The sequence below is a fragment of the Armigeres subalbatus genome, chromosome 2, assembly GCF_024139115.2.
Source record: "Armigeres subalbatus isolate Guangzhou_Male chromosome 2, GZ_Asu_2, whole genome shotgun sequence".
Classification (NCBI taxonomy): domain Eukaryota; kingdom Metazoa; phylum Arthropoda; class Insecta; order Diptera; family Culicidae; genus Armigeres; species Armigeres subalbatus.
The window spans coordinates 428695847-428714268 of NC_085140.1; the positions used below are offsets into that span (position 1 = coordinate 428695847).

General features: G+C 39.8%; 1 protein-coding gene and 1 long non-coding RNA gene across 2 annotated transcripts; one reads left to right on the top strand and one right to left on the bottom strand.

The window, feature by feature from the left end:
* Positions 1-1283: 1283 nt before the first annotated feature.
* Positions 1284-2807, bottom strand: LOC134217912 (uncharacterized). Its single transcript, XR_009981183.1, has 3 exons — positions 2668-2807; positions 1803-1982; positions 1284-1690 (listed from the first exon to the last, which is right to left on the bottom strand). It is a non-coding gene; the product is annotated as an uncharacterized LOC134217912 (long non-coding RNA).
* A 118-nt stretch (positions 2808-2925) lies between these two features.
* LOC134217911 (uncharacterized) lies at positions 2926-3599 on the top strand. Its single transcript, XM_062696749.1, has one exon. It carries the CDS (start codon positions 2971-2973, stop codon positions 3592-3594), a length of 624 nt encoding a protein of 207 aa, XP_062552733.1. The 5' UTR covers positions 2926-2970; the 3' UTR covers positions 3595-3599.
* The last annotated feature ends 14823 nt before the right edge of the window (positions 3600-18422 follow it).

The window sequence follows — 18422 nt, forward strand, 5'->3', positions numbered from 1 at the left end:
TGCTTATTCGTTTTTAAAAAAAACAGTTAAGGGAACTACGATGGAACAACCGAAAAAATTTCGAGAAAGAATTTGGTAATTATCTAAATATTTGTTGATATTTACAGAAGATGGAGCGTAGTGTTGGGTAATGTATTATAATCAATGTATGTAACTCTTATACTATATAAATAATTAAAAAAAAAAAAAAAAAAGTCAGGTTACCATTTTTGCATTCGCATATCATGAGGCTAGCACGATGATACTTTTATGCCCAGGGAAGTCGAGACAATTTCTAATCCGAAAATTGCCTAGACCGACACCGGGAATCGAACCCAGCCACCCTCAGCATGGTCTTGCTTACCGCACGGCGTCTTACCGCACGGCTAAGGAGGGCCCATAGGGTTGTGATAGATGTTATACCTGAATGCAGTGTTGGTCGTGGGGTCCACGGCTCGGAATTCACGTTATCCAGATCTAAGCCATCGGACTTCTTGAATATCAGCTACGTTGACTCCAACCTTCTGCAGTTCGCGAGTCAGAAGGCTCACTCGTCCAGATTCATTTAGGGTCCTGACATTCCAGGTACCGAGTTTCCAATCATAGTCCTTATTTCGTTGCCGGGTCGGTTGCCAAAAATTACGTTCCCTTTTTCTTCTATCTCCATTTTTCGTGGTATTTGAGAGGCTTCAGTAAGCTACCTTACCAGGGTCGCGTTACCGCTGGTGGGGCTGCCACCTTAGGTATAGCTGACACGATACAGCATTTCGTCAATCAACCGCTGGGTACCAGGCAGACGCTTTTTGAACCGCACCTCCTGGTGAACAGACGCTCGAGGCGTACCTTCTAACTCTAGCTGATGTCAGAAGGACAGCAGTGTCCAGGCTGCACTACCAACTAAGTACACAACCCTTAGCTGGCGGACTTTTGTCATCGGACGACCCGTGGAAGCGTGAGATAGAAACTTGTGGGGAACAGAGCTCTGTTGGCGCCCCTTCCTTGATGTGAACCCACCATTTTGCAGCCCATTTTCATCCTATATACCTCAGACAATTAACGATTTACTCAAATTGAGTATTAAAGTAAATTGTTAATGTTAACTGTTTTATCAATTAGTAGATCGTAAACCAACATAACAACGATTAAAGAATAACCACCACCACTGCATTGGTTTTCTTACATCAAGGACGAAAAAAATGTTCTGTTGCCTCTTGGCCTCTGTGATTCGTTTGCCAAAATTTAATAACGGGCAAGTAATGCGGCTCCAAGAGCTACTTTTGTACAGCTCAAGCCGTATCCCCACAGTCAGCTATCAAAATCATCGTTTTATGCGAAAAAATAGCGAAGACAAACCAGACCGAGATAGCGGAAGCTCAAACTAGGCAAACTATACTTAGTAGGAGGGAAATCTACCTTGGTTGCTGCTTCCACATTACAGGGACAGATTGCGATCCGCCTGCCCGGATGTGATACTTCTGCATCGCGTATGGTCTATAGATACAATAGATACCGTAGACGAGCAGGATTTTTAGAGTGGCTTTTGTATTTTGTATCCTTAGGCTCGTGTTCATTCACCTTAGTTTTAGCTCATCTATTGAAGCTGCTGTGTCTATAGTATGGTCCTGGTGATTCTTTCGGGCTGTCATCGCCCCGGCACTACTGTCTTGAAGTGAAGACGAAAATCTGCTCTTTTTCAGCGACCCACAAGAAGCTGGGGAACAAAAGCATCAACGACAAAATACCGTTTTGTATTATCTTTTAAACTTCAATTTGAATAAATATCAGCTCTATAAAATATGCAAATTATATTTTCAAGATTTTACATTTTAAATTTCACCCATGTTGTGACCGCCGAGAGTGGAAACGTGGGCAGCGAATGGAAACAACGAGGACCGGAAGCACCCACCCGGGATCAGGGAGATAGTGCGCCAGGGAAAGCAGCCTCAGCCAACGGCAGCAATAGTTAAGAGTGTCTGCGAAATGTCGCCGTTGTTGGAAGCCATCTAAAAAATCGGAAAAAGAACGAGAATCGAAAACGAAAGATAGTTAGCTTCTTCGGTGCTGCTATAGTTGGTAGCCAATATAGGTAGGGCCACTAAATGGGAACAAAGCGAAATTTTATTTTCTTGAGAATGGAGAATCACTTTAGTCTCAATTGGTGCATGGGTGGAATAATAAAATAGCGGATTTGGCTGATTTTCGTGAAAAATAGAATGAACTGTAAGCTGGGGTGCTTAAATAATCCCCCGATAAGAATTCGAGGGAAAAGTGATTGGAATGCAGTGACGAGTATTTTGATTCAGCGAAGCTACGTAAAGCGAATCTGTGTACAAAAGAATCCAGTGGAAATCGTGCACAGGTAAGGATGGTATTAACACTTGCAAAGTAGGCGAAAGTACCTCGAGATAAGTTGCGTGTTGATTTTATATTGTTGGAATTTGCGAGTACAGAAAATACTATTAACAAGAAACACAGAACTACAGAAGAAAGCAAAAATTTCATTTCGTGTTTAAGGAAGTTTTAGATGGGATGTGAATGACACTTCAACTGAATATGTGCTGAGTGCAGTGATTCTTCTTATCTCCAATTCTCCACTATTTTTTCAGCAAAATATTCTGAAAACGTTTACCAATGTTTATATTGGAAATATGGTTAAATAAAATTTAAATACACTTAATGTACACCTACCTGGTTGGCTACAGCGTTGATACACATATGGCCCTCCACGAAGTCACCGGCCCCTATCTTAATGTACAAGACCCTACACTTAATGTACAAGAAAGGTAAAAAAAACCATACAAGCTCTTGCGTGATGTATGCATTTGATTGGAAACAATCTGATATACATTTAGATGGATAATGCAATATTTGAATAAAGCTGCACAACAGATACAGCAAACATGGAACACTTGCTTTGTTCAATTAGTCTTGATCAATCTTTATTGAGACGGTTACGGTTTCATTTCAAATAGAGACTCCAACTACTCCAGGATGGTGTGTCGAAGCATCATAGTACTGTCACTTATCCTACTGAAAATCTGTTCCAGTTTGTACGTTCCACCTTCTAATGGGTGCTATGCCGTTGGTTGCTCAACTCAACAAGGTTGCACTCCGTGGGACTTTCATAAATACCCGTGCTATCGAACCTGTTACTACAACCGCTACTGTTATCCTCCACCGCAACCGAGACAAAAATGCTACAAAATCACTCATGATGCCACCGGGAAATCTTTGGTATCGAGTGATGTTTTCAACGCCACAAATAATACCAAATATGCTACCGTTTCAAGCAACCCACCTGGTAACTACCTATGGAAAATGGAGCCCACTTATGGAGGGGTGTACTTCATCCAAAATGCCAACAAACTGGATTTCTTGAAAGCGGATTCCAACGGAACTCGTCTAGTGCTCAACGAAACACTCGATCGTTCTTTCCAGTTCCGCCCGATCAACACCAAAGAAGGTGCGTCTAAGATCCAGCTACAGTCAGCATTGAGCAACGCATTCCTGTATGTACAAACGCACGGCCAAGGAGGCAGCACTGTCGAAATAACCACCGATCCATTTGCCAACTATTACCAAACAATCTGGTGCGTAACAGAAATTTATTGTTGAAAATAAATAAAGTGTTCAATCACAGGTATGCCCTTCGAAGCGCCACTGACATTGAGGCAGTCCACATCGCTCCATAGCTTTAACCTTCCCGTCTAATCCTCCTCCTCCAACAGCCGCAAACAAAGAAGTCCTCCTAGCGGTACTCACAATCTCCCCTGGCTTGTCGTGAAGCCTGAATTGGTAATTCTTCGTAAGCTGACTCTTCCCAGATTTGGAATGGTTCCCAAGCGTTTTTAGTACTGCAAAACTTTCATTCGGAAGCATCCCCAAATACAGGCCGGATTTCCGGTTCACAATGTGGAAGTTTCCATGCTCCAACGGAATCATACTCCAGTAGGATGCGCCCGTCCGGTTGTGTGACAGCCAAACGTACCGCAGATCGTCTATGTTGGGTGAGTTTGAGGGTTGCAGATATTGGCCGGTTTGAACGTTGATTATGTGCCAACAGTTTTGAGCAGAAGTGATCGTGGCACACATACTGATGGCTGCAGCGATGATCCATTTGATTGAGATCATGATGCTTAATTGAGTCGCTTTCGTTCACAAATCGGTAGTGGTTTGCTGGTTTTCCCGAACCAACGGCGCATTTTAAATCGTTTGTGCTACTGAGTGGAAAACGTGAATGCGAGATGCATGCCTAGCGGCATTGTTTCGTAAACGTGCAGCCGCGTGAGTGAATGACATTTCACAAGCTAGAACTGATTACTTATTTTGCATCTGTTCATCAACTGAATTTAGTAAATTATTGACGAATGAAGAGTGTACTAATTCAGTTTAAGTATCGTGCTTTGTAAATGAATAACACATTTTTGTTATCCTTTTCCAATCTTCAAGGGGCACGTGTGATCAGAATTATCACCACAATGTGGCTAGTATTGGTTACATTATTCTTTAATGTAATGATCAGTTAAAAAATATCAAAGCAAGTTTGATATAAAGACCCAATCACCCTTCCACACAGATACTCGATGAGCTTTTTCATTTATTTTATTCTTATACTTGAGTTTTGATTGTTGCTTTCGACTTTGATTGATTATTGACGACAGTATTTTTCGGCTTTATGATAAGCTAAAATGTGTTTTGCGTCAACTATCCGACGTTTCGGTGTTTATTACAACTTCTTAAGCCTCTAAATCCCTGAAGTAATAAATACGAAACGTCGGATAATTGACGCAAAACCCGTTTTAGCTTATCATAATGACTGAAATAGCTGGAAATACCGTCGTCTACTTGAGGTTCTGTGAGATGGGTTTCATGTAAGAGCCCTATGTCCAGTCTCGATCATCAAGTGCAAAGGCCTGGATTAGATGACTGAGGTCGGAGACCAGGAGGGCGCACTTCGCAATTCGGTTACGTCAAAGTTTCGAGGAAATGCAGGTTGCTCACTCCAAGTATCTCTGACAGAGGTCATGTGTATGGAGCCCCTAAGGCTAAACTGAAAGTGGGCTGGTCGGTGTGGTCGTTGAACATAAGGCAGTCTATAGCAGGTATCTTGCCCACAGTCATAAATCTAATGACCGTAGGGGACCTGATCGCAGTAAGCTGTGCCTTAGGTGTAAAGCAGAAAACCACTTAGTTCGAATCTGTCAAGCATCACCAAGGTGTCTGATCTGTCATACACACAGACATCAGACACCCCACATGTGTTGAGGCCTTTCCGGGCTCTAGAAGACATGCAAGTATAGGGTGACCACATGAAGGGGGACATTTGGGTCGAAAGGAGGACATCGGAAGAATACAAATACAAATATTCCTGTGTTTGACTTTACATTAATCGATTTTTCATTTGTCATTTGATTAAGAATTTTACAGTTAGAAAGTTGCAAGTATGATATCTTCTTCTTCCTCTTTTTCTTCTTCTCCTCCTTTATTGATATTACAACTCCAACTGGGGTATTGTCGACTCGTAGCTTGTACTTTATTAAATACTTTTCCAGTTATAAACTGTGAGCACCGTCTTCATAACCATCATTAAGCTTATAATCTTGAACATTAATTTCGAATCTTTGTATATCTCCTACACCTGCATCATTGTAATTCACGCATTGTATGTTTGTTGATAACATTGAATTTATTCAAAATATGAATGGATAATAGTTTGGAAAGCAAGGAAAGCAAACATGTAAAACTGTACGTTTTATTAGCGAATAATTATCTGTTATAGTATTTTTTAGTAAATGAAAATTTCTTCAGAAAAAGTTGTCCATTATAACCATAACCATGTTATTTTCTTAAAATACTTAAAAAGAAGGACATTTTGGCACAAAAGAAGGACATCCGATTTCTATCGAAAAGGGAGGACTTCTACAGGATACCATATGGTCGCCCTATGCAAGTAGCACATTTAAACTGAAACCACTGCGAGGCAGCACAAATGCTACTACAACAATTGGTTATTGAGTGTAAAGCTGATGTAGCCTTGTTGCTCAACCCATACCGCATCCCTGCTGGATACGGCAGTTCGATCGCGGACAATTCCGGAATGGTAGCCATCTGGATTTGTGGGCGGTACCCATCCATATTATATTTATTCAGACTAAGGCCGAAGTGGCCTGTGCGGTATATAAGAGTCTTCTCCATTCGGCTCGGTCCTCCAGCTGATGCAATTCGTGGTTCATTCGCCTCCTCCACGTACCGTCCGCCATCTGCACCCCACCATAGATGGTACGCAGCACTTTCCTTTCGAAAACTCCAAGTGCGCGTTGGTCCTCCACGAGCATCGTCCAGGTCTCGTGTCCGTAGAGGACTACCGGTCTAATGAGCGTTTTGTAGATTGTCAGTTTTGTACGGCGGCGAACTCTATTCGATCGGAGCGTTTTGCTGAGTCCAAAGTACGTACGACTGGCTGGAAACACTATGCGTCTCCGAATTTCTCTGCTGGTGTCATTTTCGGCAGTCACCAGTGAGCCCAAGTACAAAAATTCTTCTACCACCTCGATTTCGTCACCACCGATGCAAACTCGCGGTGGGTGGCTCACATTGTCTTCTCTTGAACCTCTTCCTATCATGTACTTCGTCTTCGACGTGTTGATGACTAGTCCGATCCCTCTTCAGTCTGATGTAGGCTTCCTCCATCTTCTCAAAGTTACGTGCCATAATATCTATGTCGTCGGCGAAACCAAATAGCTGGACGGACTTATTGAAAATTGTACCACTCGTGTTAATCCCTGCTCTTCGTATTACCCCTTCCAAAGCGATGTTGAATAGCAAACACGAAAGACCATCACCTTTTGCGGCACCCTCTGCGGTTTCGAAGGGACTCGAGAATGCCCCTGAAACTCGAACTACGCACATCACCCGATCCATCGTCGCTTTGATCAACCGTGTCAGTTTATCCGGAAAACCGTGTTCGTGCATTAGCTGCCATAGCTGGTCCCGATCGATTGTATCATATGCGGCTTTGAAGTCGATGAATAGATGATGTGTGGGCACGTTGTATTCGCGGCATTTCTGCAGTACTTGGCGAATGGCGAACACCTGGTCCGTGGTGGAGCGTTCGCCCATAAAACCCGCCTGGTACTGCCCCACGAACTCCCTTGCAATTGGTGCTAGTCGACGGCATAAAATTTGGGAGAGTACCTTGTGAGCGGCGTTCAGCAATGTGATTGCGCGGTAGTTGCTACAATCCGGCTTATCGCCCTTTTTGTAGATGGGACACACGACACCTTCCATCCACTCCTGCGGCAAAACTTTCTCCTCCCAAATCTTGGTAATGATCCACAGCAACGCTCTAGCCAGTGCCTCACCATCGTGTTTAAATAGCTCTCCTGGTAATTGGTCAACCCCAGGGGCTATGTTGTTCTTCAGCCGGCCAATCTCCTCCTGGATTTCCTGGAGATCTGGAGCCGGTAGAATTATGTCCTGCGCACGTTCTCCCAGGTCCATCACCATACCGCCATCTTCGTCTGCCACATCGCCATTCAGGTGTTCTTCGTAGTGCTGCCGCCACCTTTGGATCACCTCACGCTCGTTCGTAAGAAGGTTCCCGTTTATGTCCTTACACATATCAGGCTGTGGCACGTGGCCCTTACGTGAACGGTTTAACTTCTCATAGAACTTTCGTGCGTTATTAGCGCGGTACAGTTGCTCCGTTTCTTCACGGTCTCGATCTTCCTGCTCGAGTTTTGTCTGTTCCGCGCCTGTTTATATCGTGCCTCGTTCGCCCTCGTGCGGTGTTGCAGCAATCTCGCCCATGCTGCATTCTTCTCTTCCACTAACTGGTCACATTCGCCGTCATACCAGTCGTTTCTCTGACCCGGGGGCACCGTGCCAAGTGCAGCGATTGCGGTGCTACCAATAGCGGATTGAATATCTCTCCAGCCATCTTCAAGAGACGCTGCGCCTAGCTGCTCTTCCGTTGGAAGTGCCACTTTCAGCTGCTGCGCGTATTCTTGGGCTAGACTACCGTCTTATAAACGCCCAATGTTAAGCCGCGGCGTCCGACTTCGACACGTGTTGTACAACGTCAAGTGTTTTGAGCCCAGCCATACTGCAACGAGGTAGTGGTCGGATTCAATATTCGCACTGCGGTAACTGCGGACGTTCGTGATGTCGGAGAAGAATTTACCGTCGATTAGAACGTGGTCGATTTGGTTTTCCGTTTCTTGGTTAGGTGATCTCCATGTGGCCTTGTGGATATTTTTGCGGGGAAAGAAGGTGCTTCGGACTACCTTTCCGCGGGAGGCTGCGAAGTTTATGCATCGTTGGCCGTTGTCATTCGATACGGTGTGCAGACTATCCGGTCCGATGACCGGTCTATACATTTCCTCCCTTCCTACCTGTGCGTTCATGTCACCGATGACGATTTTAACGTCCCGCAGTGGGCATCCATCGTATGTCTGCTCCAGCTGTGCGTAAAACGCTTCTTTCTCGTCGTCGGGTCTCCCTTCGTGTGGGCAGTGCACGTTGATGATGCTATAGTTGAAGAAACGGCCTTTAATGCTCAGCTTGCACATCGTTGCGTTGATTGGCTGCCACCCAATCACGCGTTGGCGCATCTTACCCAGCACTATGAAGCCGGTTCCCAGCTCGTTGGTGGTGCCACAGCTTTGGTAGAAGGTAGCCGCTCGATGCCCGCTTTTCCACACTTTCTGTCCTGTCCAGCAAATCTCCTGCAGCGCCACGACGTCGAAGTTGCGGGGATGTAATTCATCGTAGATCATCCTGTCGCAACCTGCGAAACCTAGCGACTTGCAATTCCATGTTCCAAGCTTCCAATCGTGATCCTGTATTCGTCGCCTAGGTCTTTGCCGATTATATCGAGTCGCATTATCTCTTATATTGTTCGTAATGATTGGTTTTCTAGGCGGCTTATTGGGCCTGCGCAAACCTCCTGTCTCGTCGGAGGGCCGTCGTGTCAGGGCTGTTTAGCGTCCCACCTAACACCAGGACTTGGGCTTGTGCGCTTTGAGCGGCACACGGTCGCTTTGGTGGGGCCTACTTGCGGATACATGCAGCTTTTTATAGAGGTTTAACAGGGCCCACTGTCAAACCCCACCACATCCTAGGCAAGCCCCACAACTCGCAGATGGCCTGGGGAGGGATCGTCAAGCCCTTGGACATAGTTCCTGCTGCCCGCGCGGTACCCATCCAGGTGATAATATTATCTTCTCGCAATGTGGGTTTTGCCATGAACGAAGTTTATTTTTGTAGCTGCTACTGTCCTTTACGATGGAGTGTAAATCAGTAAGATTGAAGATAATCTCGAGGCGGATCTAATTAAAACCGTTAGTTGTAGTAAGTGACATAAATGCGTGGGCCGAAGACTGGGGTTCCCGGTTCACCAACGCTAGTGATCCATCCTGCTAGAGTCGCTAGCGGTGTTGAACGTTGTCCTGTTGAACAAAGGCCAAGTGTCAACGTTCAGAGGACCGCGCTGTGAGTTATGCATTGATGTGACCTTCTTGATGGACGGGTAAGGGTCGTTTGGCCGAAACCCAATCGGCCGAATGCCACTAGGCCAAACAAACCATTAGGCCGAAACCTATCTGGCAGAGAGTCATTTGGCCGAATTGGACATTTGGTCGAATAGGACAATTGGCCGAACAGGATATTTGGATGAATAGGAAATTTGGCCAAAAGGACATTTCACTGAATTGGACGTTTGGCCGAATCGGTCATTTGGCCGAATAGGACATTTCCAGGTTTTTTTTTCAAATGGGCGTAATTGATTTTGACCTTTGTTTTTGAAACGGCGATTGTGTGCTTCATTCAAATTATTTTCGTCAAATAATGTACCCAGCAGAAAGAATGGATTCACATCTATCTGGTAGTAACGTCAGCTGAACAAAATATGCTAAATAGAGAGAGTATAAGCCTTTTAAAATTTCGAGGTCAAATACAATTACGCCTATTTGAAAAAAAAATCCCTAGATTTGGCCGATAAGGACATGTGACTTAATAGGACAATTGGCAGTATAGATCAGTGGTGCTCAGCATTTTGTGCGTTTTTTCCCTTGATTTGCTTGTCATACAACAAAAAAGAGCTTCCACATTACAAGTTAGTACTTGGACGAAAGCTTTCAAATATATCTATCAGCTGAAGATATTAAAATGAATATTGGTGTTAAAATCACTCTGTACGACATGGTCAAAGTAAAATTACCTTGCGGCCCACGGGCCGCACTTTTGTTTTGCTTCAATCGTTCCATACGAAGTGAATTTAACACCAATATCCAATAAAACGGAACCCTCAGCAGATAGATATATTTGAAAGCTTTTGATCAAGTGCTAATTTGTATGGTCAAAGCTCATTTTTATTGTGTGAGAAGTAAATTAAGGAAAAAAACCCAAAGTGCTGAGCACCACTGGTATAGATCATTTGAAAAGTGAGAAATGAGGAGTGAGAAGTAAGACGTCTCACTACTCACTTCTCATTTCTCACTTTTTACTGTGAAAAGTGAGAACCGCGAAGTGAGTAGTGAGACGTCTCACTACTCAGTTCGTGCTTCTTACTTTTCACAGTGAAAAATGAAAAATACTTCGTGCTTCTCACTTTTTACAGTGAGAAGTGAGAGACGAGGAGTGAGACGTCTCACTTCTCACTTTTTATTTCCTATTTCTCACTATAAAAAGTGAGTAGGTAAACGACTGACTTCTTAATTCTCACTAGTCACTTTTTACAATGAGAAGTGAGAAATGAGTAGTGAGACGTCTCACTACTTCCAACTTCTCGCTTCTCATTTCCTACTTCTCACTTTTAAAAGTGAGTAGGGAGACGTCTGACGTCTCAATCCTCCCTACTCACTTTTTACAGTGAGAAGTGAGAAATGAGTAGTGAAACGTCTCATTTCTCACTTTTCTTAGCGAGAAGTGGGAAATAAGTAGTGAGAACTGATAATTTTCATAAGTTAATGCGTTTTGCAATGTATGTGGCTTATGCAATGTATAAGTTTTTTCTTATACTAGGCTGACCATGCGTACCGTACATATTTAACAGGACAGTAACGTTTTTTAGACCTTTTTGTGCTGTCCCGTCGTAATCTAAAAAATCCTTAATTTGTTCCGTTTTTTTTATTGATTCCACAATTTCTTTTTTTGCTTTTTTATTAATGAAATTTACAGCCCTCGGCTGGCTCATCTCTCAACAAAGAAAGTGGTCGAAACCCATTAAAAAGTGTGAGATGCCGTCTATGCCGTTTTATATTTTTCAGTGGATTGAACGGAACTAGTAATTTGGTAGGGGAGTATTTCCTGAAAATCAGGTCACGCCTCAACGTCAATAAAATGAAGCGCTGGGACTGTCATTCCAATTTTCAGATTAAGTTCATTTTGGTCATTCTTTTTAAATCTTCCGAAGTAAGCAATTAAACTGCTTTACCCCTGAGGAATTTTGGGGTGATAAAATAGGAAATGTGACAAATTCGAAAAAAAAACTATTTTCAATTTTTTAATTCATTTCACAAATATGAATCAGTACATGCATTGGAAAGGTAAAATGCGTGATTGGCACCCGTTATTTCTTGTCGAAAAAGCTTTAAAATTTCTGACAGGTTCTCAGAAATGATTTATAATAAACCACAGGCGGTGAAAGTTTTGTCACGAAAATCAATGTTGTTTGCGGTATTATTTACATAAATGAACGGTTAAAATTTTCAAAATTGTTTGGGGTGACAAAATCTGGTCGAAAACGTGACAAAATCGGGACGTGATAAAATCGGGTCGTAAACGTGACAAAATCGGGAAGTTACAGAATCGGGTCGACACTGTATTTCAAAATCAGTTAAAGGACGGCTTGAAAAAATAATTCATAAATTAACTGAACAAAATAGAGTTTAAGGCAGGGAAAATTTGGTCGGATAAGAGGCTACATTTAAGCTCCCCACGTAGTATAGTTCACACATCACGAGGTTTACTGAAAATTTTTCTTCAATGTGGAGATTTATGAGATTCCGGTCTGAAAAATTAGAACTTCGCTCCGATTTGAAATGCAATACGGTGGAAGTCTCCGAGAATCCGAGCTGTAAACCAGACCATGAATTAGCCTTTTTTTTGGGAGCACATGCGAACAAAATCAATGGACAAAATTCCCGAGATGTGAAACTACCTTTATCGTTATTTAAATCAATTTCGATCAAAAGGACTGTGAATTAATTAGATTTTACCAGAGTTTGCAGAAATCGCTCTCATTAGATAACGAACAACGATAAAGGAGAGGCAAAAACTGTTCCGAATCCTAAAAAGCCCACGGTGCTCCCCTGACCATTATTAACAAAAAAAAATTCTCCATCAAAACTAATACCCGGAGCTGAATTCTGAGGCTATACTGCATCTCTGGCCGAAATTTGAAAAAAATCGTAGGGCCCGTTTTGGAGTTACGCCCTTTTTAAGACGTAACTGATATATAACGAAGAAATGCACAGGATTCTGTTTCAACACGATCTAAATTTTCTAAGTTGTATCCCCATCTAAAATGTTTATCGTATATAAATAACCATCTGACTTTTCTCTGGATTATTAGTGGTTTAAGGAACATGTTGCATGGATTTTGGTCGTAAATTAAAGCCACACGATCAATAATACGACCGAAACAAAATCGTGTAAAAATCAGAATTCTGTGTATAACATCTCATCAAATCTCACATCTCATTAAATACATTACAATTCTATACAAAATGGTTGACTATGACGATAAGTAATATGAGATTTGTCTAAGAACATTTAAAAATAAGATTAGCTTCATCTTAAGTCTACATTCAATAGGATGTTATCGATCATTTAGTAATTTGCGTTTAATCATTTAGTAGTTTGTCAATAACTCATTCCAAAAGCTGAATTTCAAAATGTGTTGTATGGTGGACTTCTAGTGCGAAGGTTTTTCTACAACTCTGCCTAATAGTTTGTTGTTAGAATTCAACTAATCACGGAGTTATAGCGCTAGTTGCAGTAACTTAAACTAAATGATTAGAGTTTTGTTATCATTTAGTCTAAGTTACTTTAACTATAACTATAACTTCGTTATTGATCAAATTCAAACAACAAACCATAAGGCAGAGTTGCAGAAAAACCTTCGCACTAGAAGTTTTGAATTTCAGCTTCTGGAACGAGTTATAGCAGTTTGTCTAAATGATCGAACGCGAATTACTAAATGATCGATAACATCTTTGCATTCAATTCTATCCAACTACGTATGATTAACCTTTTTATTTATGTTTAAATTTAATTGACAATATCAAATGCACACATATCTTCTTTTCGCAATAAATTTCAGCTCGCAAGAGATAGGTTTTATACAACTTCGACGTATATGCTGATATATGTCTATTGCGCGGTGCAGTGTCTAGTGTCTAGGATGCGGTGCAGTGTTGTCCCAAAATTTCGAAGGAAACGATTTGCCTATAGCGTTCGCTAGCAAAAGTTTCACGCCAGGTGAAAAGAATAAATCAGTAATTTTGAAAGAATTGACTGCAATTCACTGGGCAATTGATTATTTCAAAGCTTATTTGTATGGGCGTAGATTTACAGTCCGTACAGATCATAGACCACTAGTATTTCTTTTTAATATGAAAAACCCAACTTCTAAATTAACTCGTATGAGACTGGATATGGAAGATTTTGATTTTAATATCGAATATATTGCAGGAAAGAGCAATGTTTCAGCTGATGCTTTGTCGCGTATAATAACAACATCTGAGGAACTTAAAGCAACAAGCGTGCTTGTTGTTAATACTAGAGCAATGACACGTAAGAAAATGAATGAGGAAAGCAGGAGAAAAGAACAGCATAATAAGACTAACGAACAAAAGACTGACAATAGTGAGCCTGATCAACTCGTTATTTACACGACTGAAAACCCAACTGAGACTAGAAAATTACCAAAACTTCAAAGTACTATAGTAAACAATAATTTGATATTTGAAATATATAAAGGAGCGCAAAAGAATGATGCAATAATACGAATAACGACACGATTGCAAAGTATAAGACAAACATTAGTGTTTGCACTTTCAGTGTTAGAGAAAGAAATGGCCATGAAAAACATAAATAGAATTGCGCTATCAAGTCATGACAATATATTTGAAATGGTACCTAAAGAAATGTTTAAAGAGTTAGCTCTTAAAACAATTAAAAATCTGCAGATAATTATTTATAAACCACCTATGTTCATTAGTGATCATGGTGAAATCCAAACTATTTTAAAAAAGTATCATGAAACACCCACTGGAGGACATGTAGGTCAGCACAGACTGTATCTGAAATTACGAGAAGTTTATTGCTGGAAGAATATGAATGTTCCATAGCTCAATTCATCAAGGCCTGTGAATTGTGCAAATTGAACAAGGTAAACAAACATACGAAAGAGAAGATGATTATAACAAAAACACCATCGAAACCTTTTGAAGTTGTGTCTATCGATACGATAGGACCACTTCCTAAATCAAGTAATAATAACAGATATGGGATCACAATACAGTGTGAACTCACAAAGTATATAGTAGCAATACCAATTCCAACTAAAGAAGCTAATGTGGTAGCTAAAGCTTTAGTTGATAATTTTATTCTTATTTATGGAATATTTTTAGAGTTAAAATCAGATCAAGGGACCGAATACAAAAACGAAATCCTTGATTCAATATGTAAGTTTCTACAAATTAAACAAACTTTTTCAACTGCCTATCATCCGCAAACTATTGGTTCGTTGGAACGAAACCACAGATGTTTGAATGAGTATTTGAGGTCATTTGTCAATGAACATCAATCAGATTGGGATGATTGGTTACAATATTACGCATTTTCGTACAACACAACACCTCATACCGATCATGGGTTTACACCTTTTGAATAAGTGTTTGGTGTTAAGGCAAAATTACCACAAGAGGCTTGTATAAATGATATCGATCCTGTCTTTAATTTTGATTTGTACAGTAATGAATTGAAATATAAGTTACAAAAGTCACACAAAATAGTTAAAGAAAAATTAATAGAACAAAAACACTTGCGTAAAGACATAGCAGATAGAGAAGCAAATCCTATTAAAATAAAAATTGGAGACATAGTTTATCTTAAAAACGAGAACAGAAAAAAGTTAGATTCTTTTTACGTAGGCCCTTACAAAGTTGAAAGTTTATATGAACCAAATTGTGCAATTATCCATTTGCAAACAAATCAAGAATTGTTAGTACATAAAAATAGACTAATTAGAAGTTAAGAAGTGTTAAAACATACCGAGCCTAATCTCATAAAAATAATGAAACTCAAAAAAATAATAAACAAAAATGAGATAGGTAAAAATTCTTAGACCATCTAAGAAGTGCGAAATTCGGTTTAGCAGTAATTAAACATAAATTTTAGTTTATTTTATCTTTTTATTCAAAAAAATATATGTAAAGAAGATTGGAGCAAAACCCTATTTTTAGCATTAATTCGAAATATGTTGACAATATTTGAATGATTCCATTTCATTACATCATTCACCTAAAGGGGGATGGTGTAACATGATAATTTCCAGAATATCATAAATTAAGTATTTTGACGCTTTCAAGTTATTTACGACATGCTTACATGTTGGTCGAACATTACATCGCTTGGATGTACATTTCTATATTTCTTCACAAAGTCTTTTCCCACGAACAAATCTGGGTCATGTCGCTTAACAGCTAATTGTTTATATTTTACAGCCCAATACCCATCATGGGTGGCAACATCCTAGAACACTTGCATTCCCATGCATGTAACACTGAGTCATCAAATGACAACACATTGCACCACTTGACAATCGGTCTAGTGGCATCGAATTTCATGAGAACATGCAAAGCGCAAGAACATTCCTTTTTCCGTTCTTCGCTGACCTAACCCAACAGCGCATAGGTTGAACTAGCAATGCGTTTGTGCATGCTTATTAGTATTGGTTAGTATTCTTCTGATTGGACAAATTGGAAAATGGGTTGTTCCTATCTTCTAGTTAAGCAACGTACTAGATTAAGCCGATAGGTTAGCTGTTAGCAAAGCAACTTAATAAAGAACAGATTATCGACGTTATTTTAATAATCTTTTAATACATTGATTCAAAGCTGGTACATCATTGTAGTATGCAAGTGGTATATCAGCAAACTAAATCCCATACAAACTTTTGCAAAGTTGCTCCATTTTGCATGATTCGTAGAGAAATCATAAAACTTTTTTTACATGGATTTTCAAATTTTGAACTGAAAACTTATTTACACGGAACGCATCCTCCGTGTAAAAAAAGAATCGGGTGTACTTTTATTGCTGACGACTCAATGGAAGTTGAGAAATATGTATTAGACGAGATATTATATTGATTTTCTTCGATATCATACAGTTACGTCTTAAAAAGGGCGTAACTCCAAAACGGGCCGTTCAAATTTTGTCCAGAGATGCAGGATAGCCCCAGAATTTAGCTCCGGGTATTAGTTTTGATGGAGAATTTTTTTTTGTTAATAACGATCAGGGGAGCACCGTGAAGCCATGATAGCAAATTTATCAAACTTGTATACAAGTGCAAAAAAAAAAAAGAATCGGATAGGCAATAGGATAGGATAGGATAGGATAGGCTTCAAGAATTTCTCTAGAAATCCCTTTTCCCCAGAAAATTTCTTCATTAATTCCCCGGGAATTCGTTTCGGAATCCACACAGAAATTTCTCAAGCTATTCTGTATGGAATTCCTTCAAGAATTACTCCGGGAAGTTTCTTTTTAGGAAGAATTTTAGAAGGAATTCTTGTGGGAGTATTCGAAGGAGTTCCCAACGGATTTCCTGCTGGATTTCCTATTGTAAGTGCTGGAGCAGAGGAGGATTTTCAGAGGAATTCCTAGAAAAGTTTCGGAAACAAATCTAGGAGAAATTCTAAAAAAAGAAGTTTTATTTAAATGAAGTTCATAAGGAATTTTCAGAGAAAAATATTTTTAAATTTCCAAACAAATTTCAAATAAAGTTATGAAATAATTTCAGACTTTTAGTAGAGTGTTTAGATCGCCATCCAATAATTTAGTTTTTTGACCCCCCTTCACCCTTTAAAAGATTTTTTCATACAAATGATTTTTTATTTATATGGTGCCTAAGAAAATGGAGCCCCCCCCCCATAAGTGCTAACGTTATATGTATACGGCCCCTTATACTCATCTCAGTGTTAATACTCATATAATTACGAATCATAATGAAGGTTCCTCCAAACCAACGCGATGCGTCAGCTGCTATGGTTGGCAGTTTGTCGCTTTGGTAAGACATTCCAAATTCATTCATTCCCATAAAATCTATAGGGGAAATCCATAAAGTGCGTCACGTAAAAATTAAGCAATCTATCAACCACCCCCAATCGTCGTTTTTTGTATTAACATGTATAATCATGTACGATGTGTAACATATATTTAAAACATTACTCCTGCAAATGTCACGTAATTTATGGATGTTCTAAAGCATTAAAAACAGTACATATTTTGTAGAAAAAGCCTCACATGTACAAAGACGATGATTTAGCTCAATGCTACATGTAGGCACCATTTCAAAAAAAATATGGGTCCTGTTGGTTCCTTGTGTACTATACTAAATACAAATATGCTTAGAGCACAGAGCCTTCTATCGAAATTTTGACTTCCGGATGGTTTCATGAACATTCTGCTATTCCTAAATAAACAAAAAGGCAAAAAAAAATTTTTGATCGAATTTTTTTTTTGCTTCGATAGTACGTACGCTTCGATAGTACGTACACTAAAATTACGCAGGTGTACGTACTATCGAGGTATGCCTGTAATTTGATTGTAATGCGCTCGAGTAATCAACCCAAATGGTTCTCTACCCTATTATTAAGCCCCTGCTTTGGCAAAAAACGTATTAAAAATCTTAAACTTTTCTATATAAAAAAAATAGTTTGCATATCCTTTGAGGCAATATAACTATCGAACGGATGGATCAATTTACAAGATTTTCTCAGTAATTGATTCGTTTTGAGATCAGCTGTTTGTATTAATGAAAAGATGAAAACTCGCTTAACTTTTCAAAAGGACCTAAGTAACATTTTTTTCATGATTTAATTTGAATAGCGCAATCAACAGAAAAACGTGAAAGCTTTTGATTGCAGTACTCAAATTAATTCATGAAAAAATGTTACTTAGGTCCTTTTGAAAAGTTAAGCGAGAAAACTTCCACCGGGAAAGTTGAAAAATTGTCAAAATGCAACGTTTTCATGAGTTCTAAGGGAAATCATCAAACTTGAACTGAAATCGATCTACAGTGCGACGCTGTATTTAAATAAAGGATTAACAATTTGACAGGTTTGACTGGTAATTAAATTACATTATTATTTTTTTACTTGTTTAGAACGTAATAGAAATTATTTCACTAAAAATGAATATATAAATAAATCTTACTG

Excerpts from the sequence above, each read along its gene's own strand:
- LOC134217911 (XM_062696749.1), top strand. The coding sequence starts at position 2,971 with ATGGTGTGTCGAAGCATCATAGTACTGTCACTTATCCTACTGAAAATC.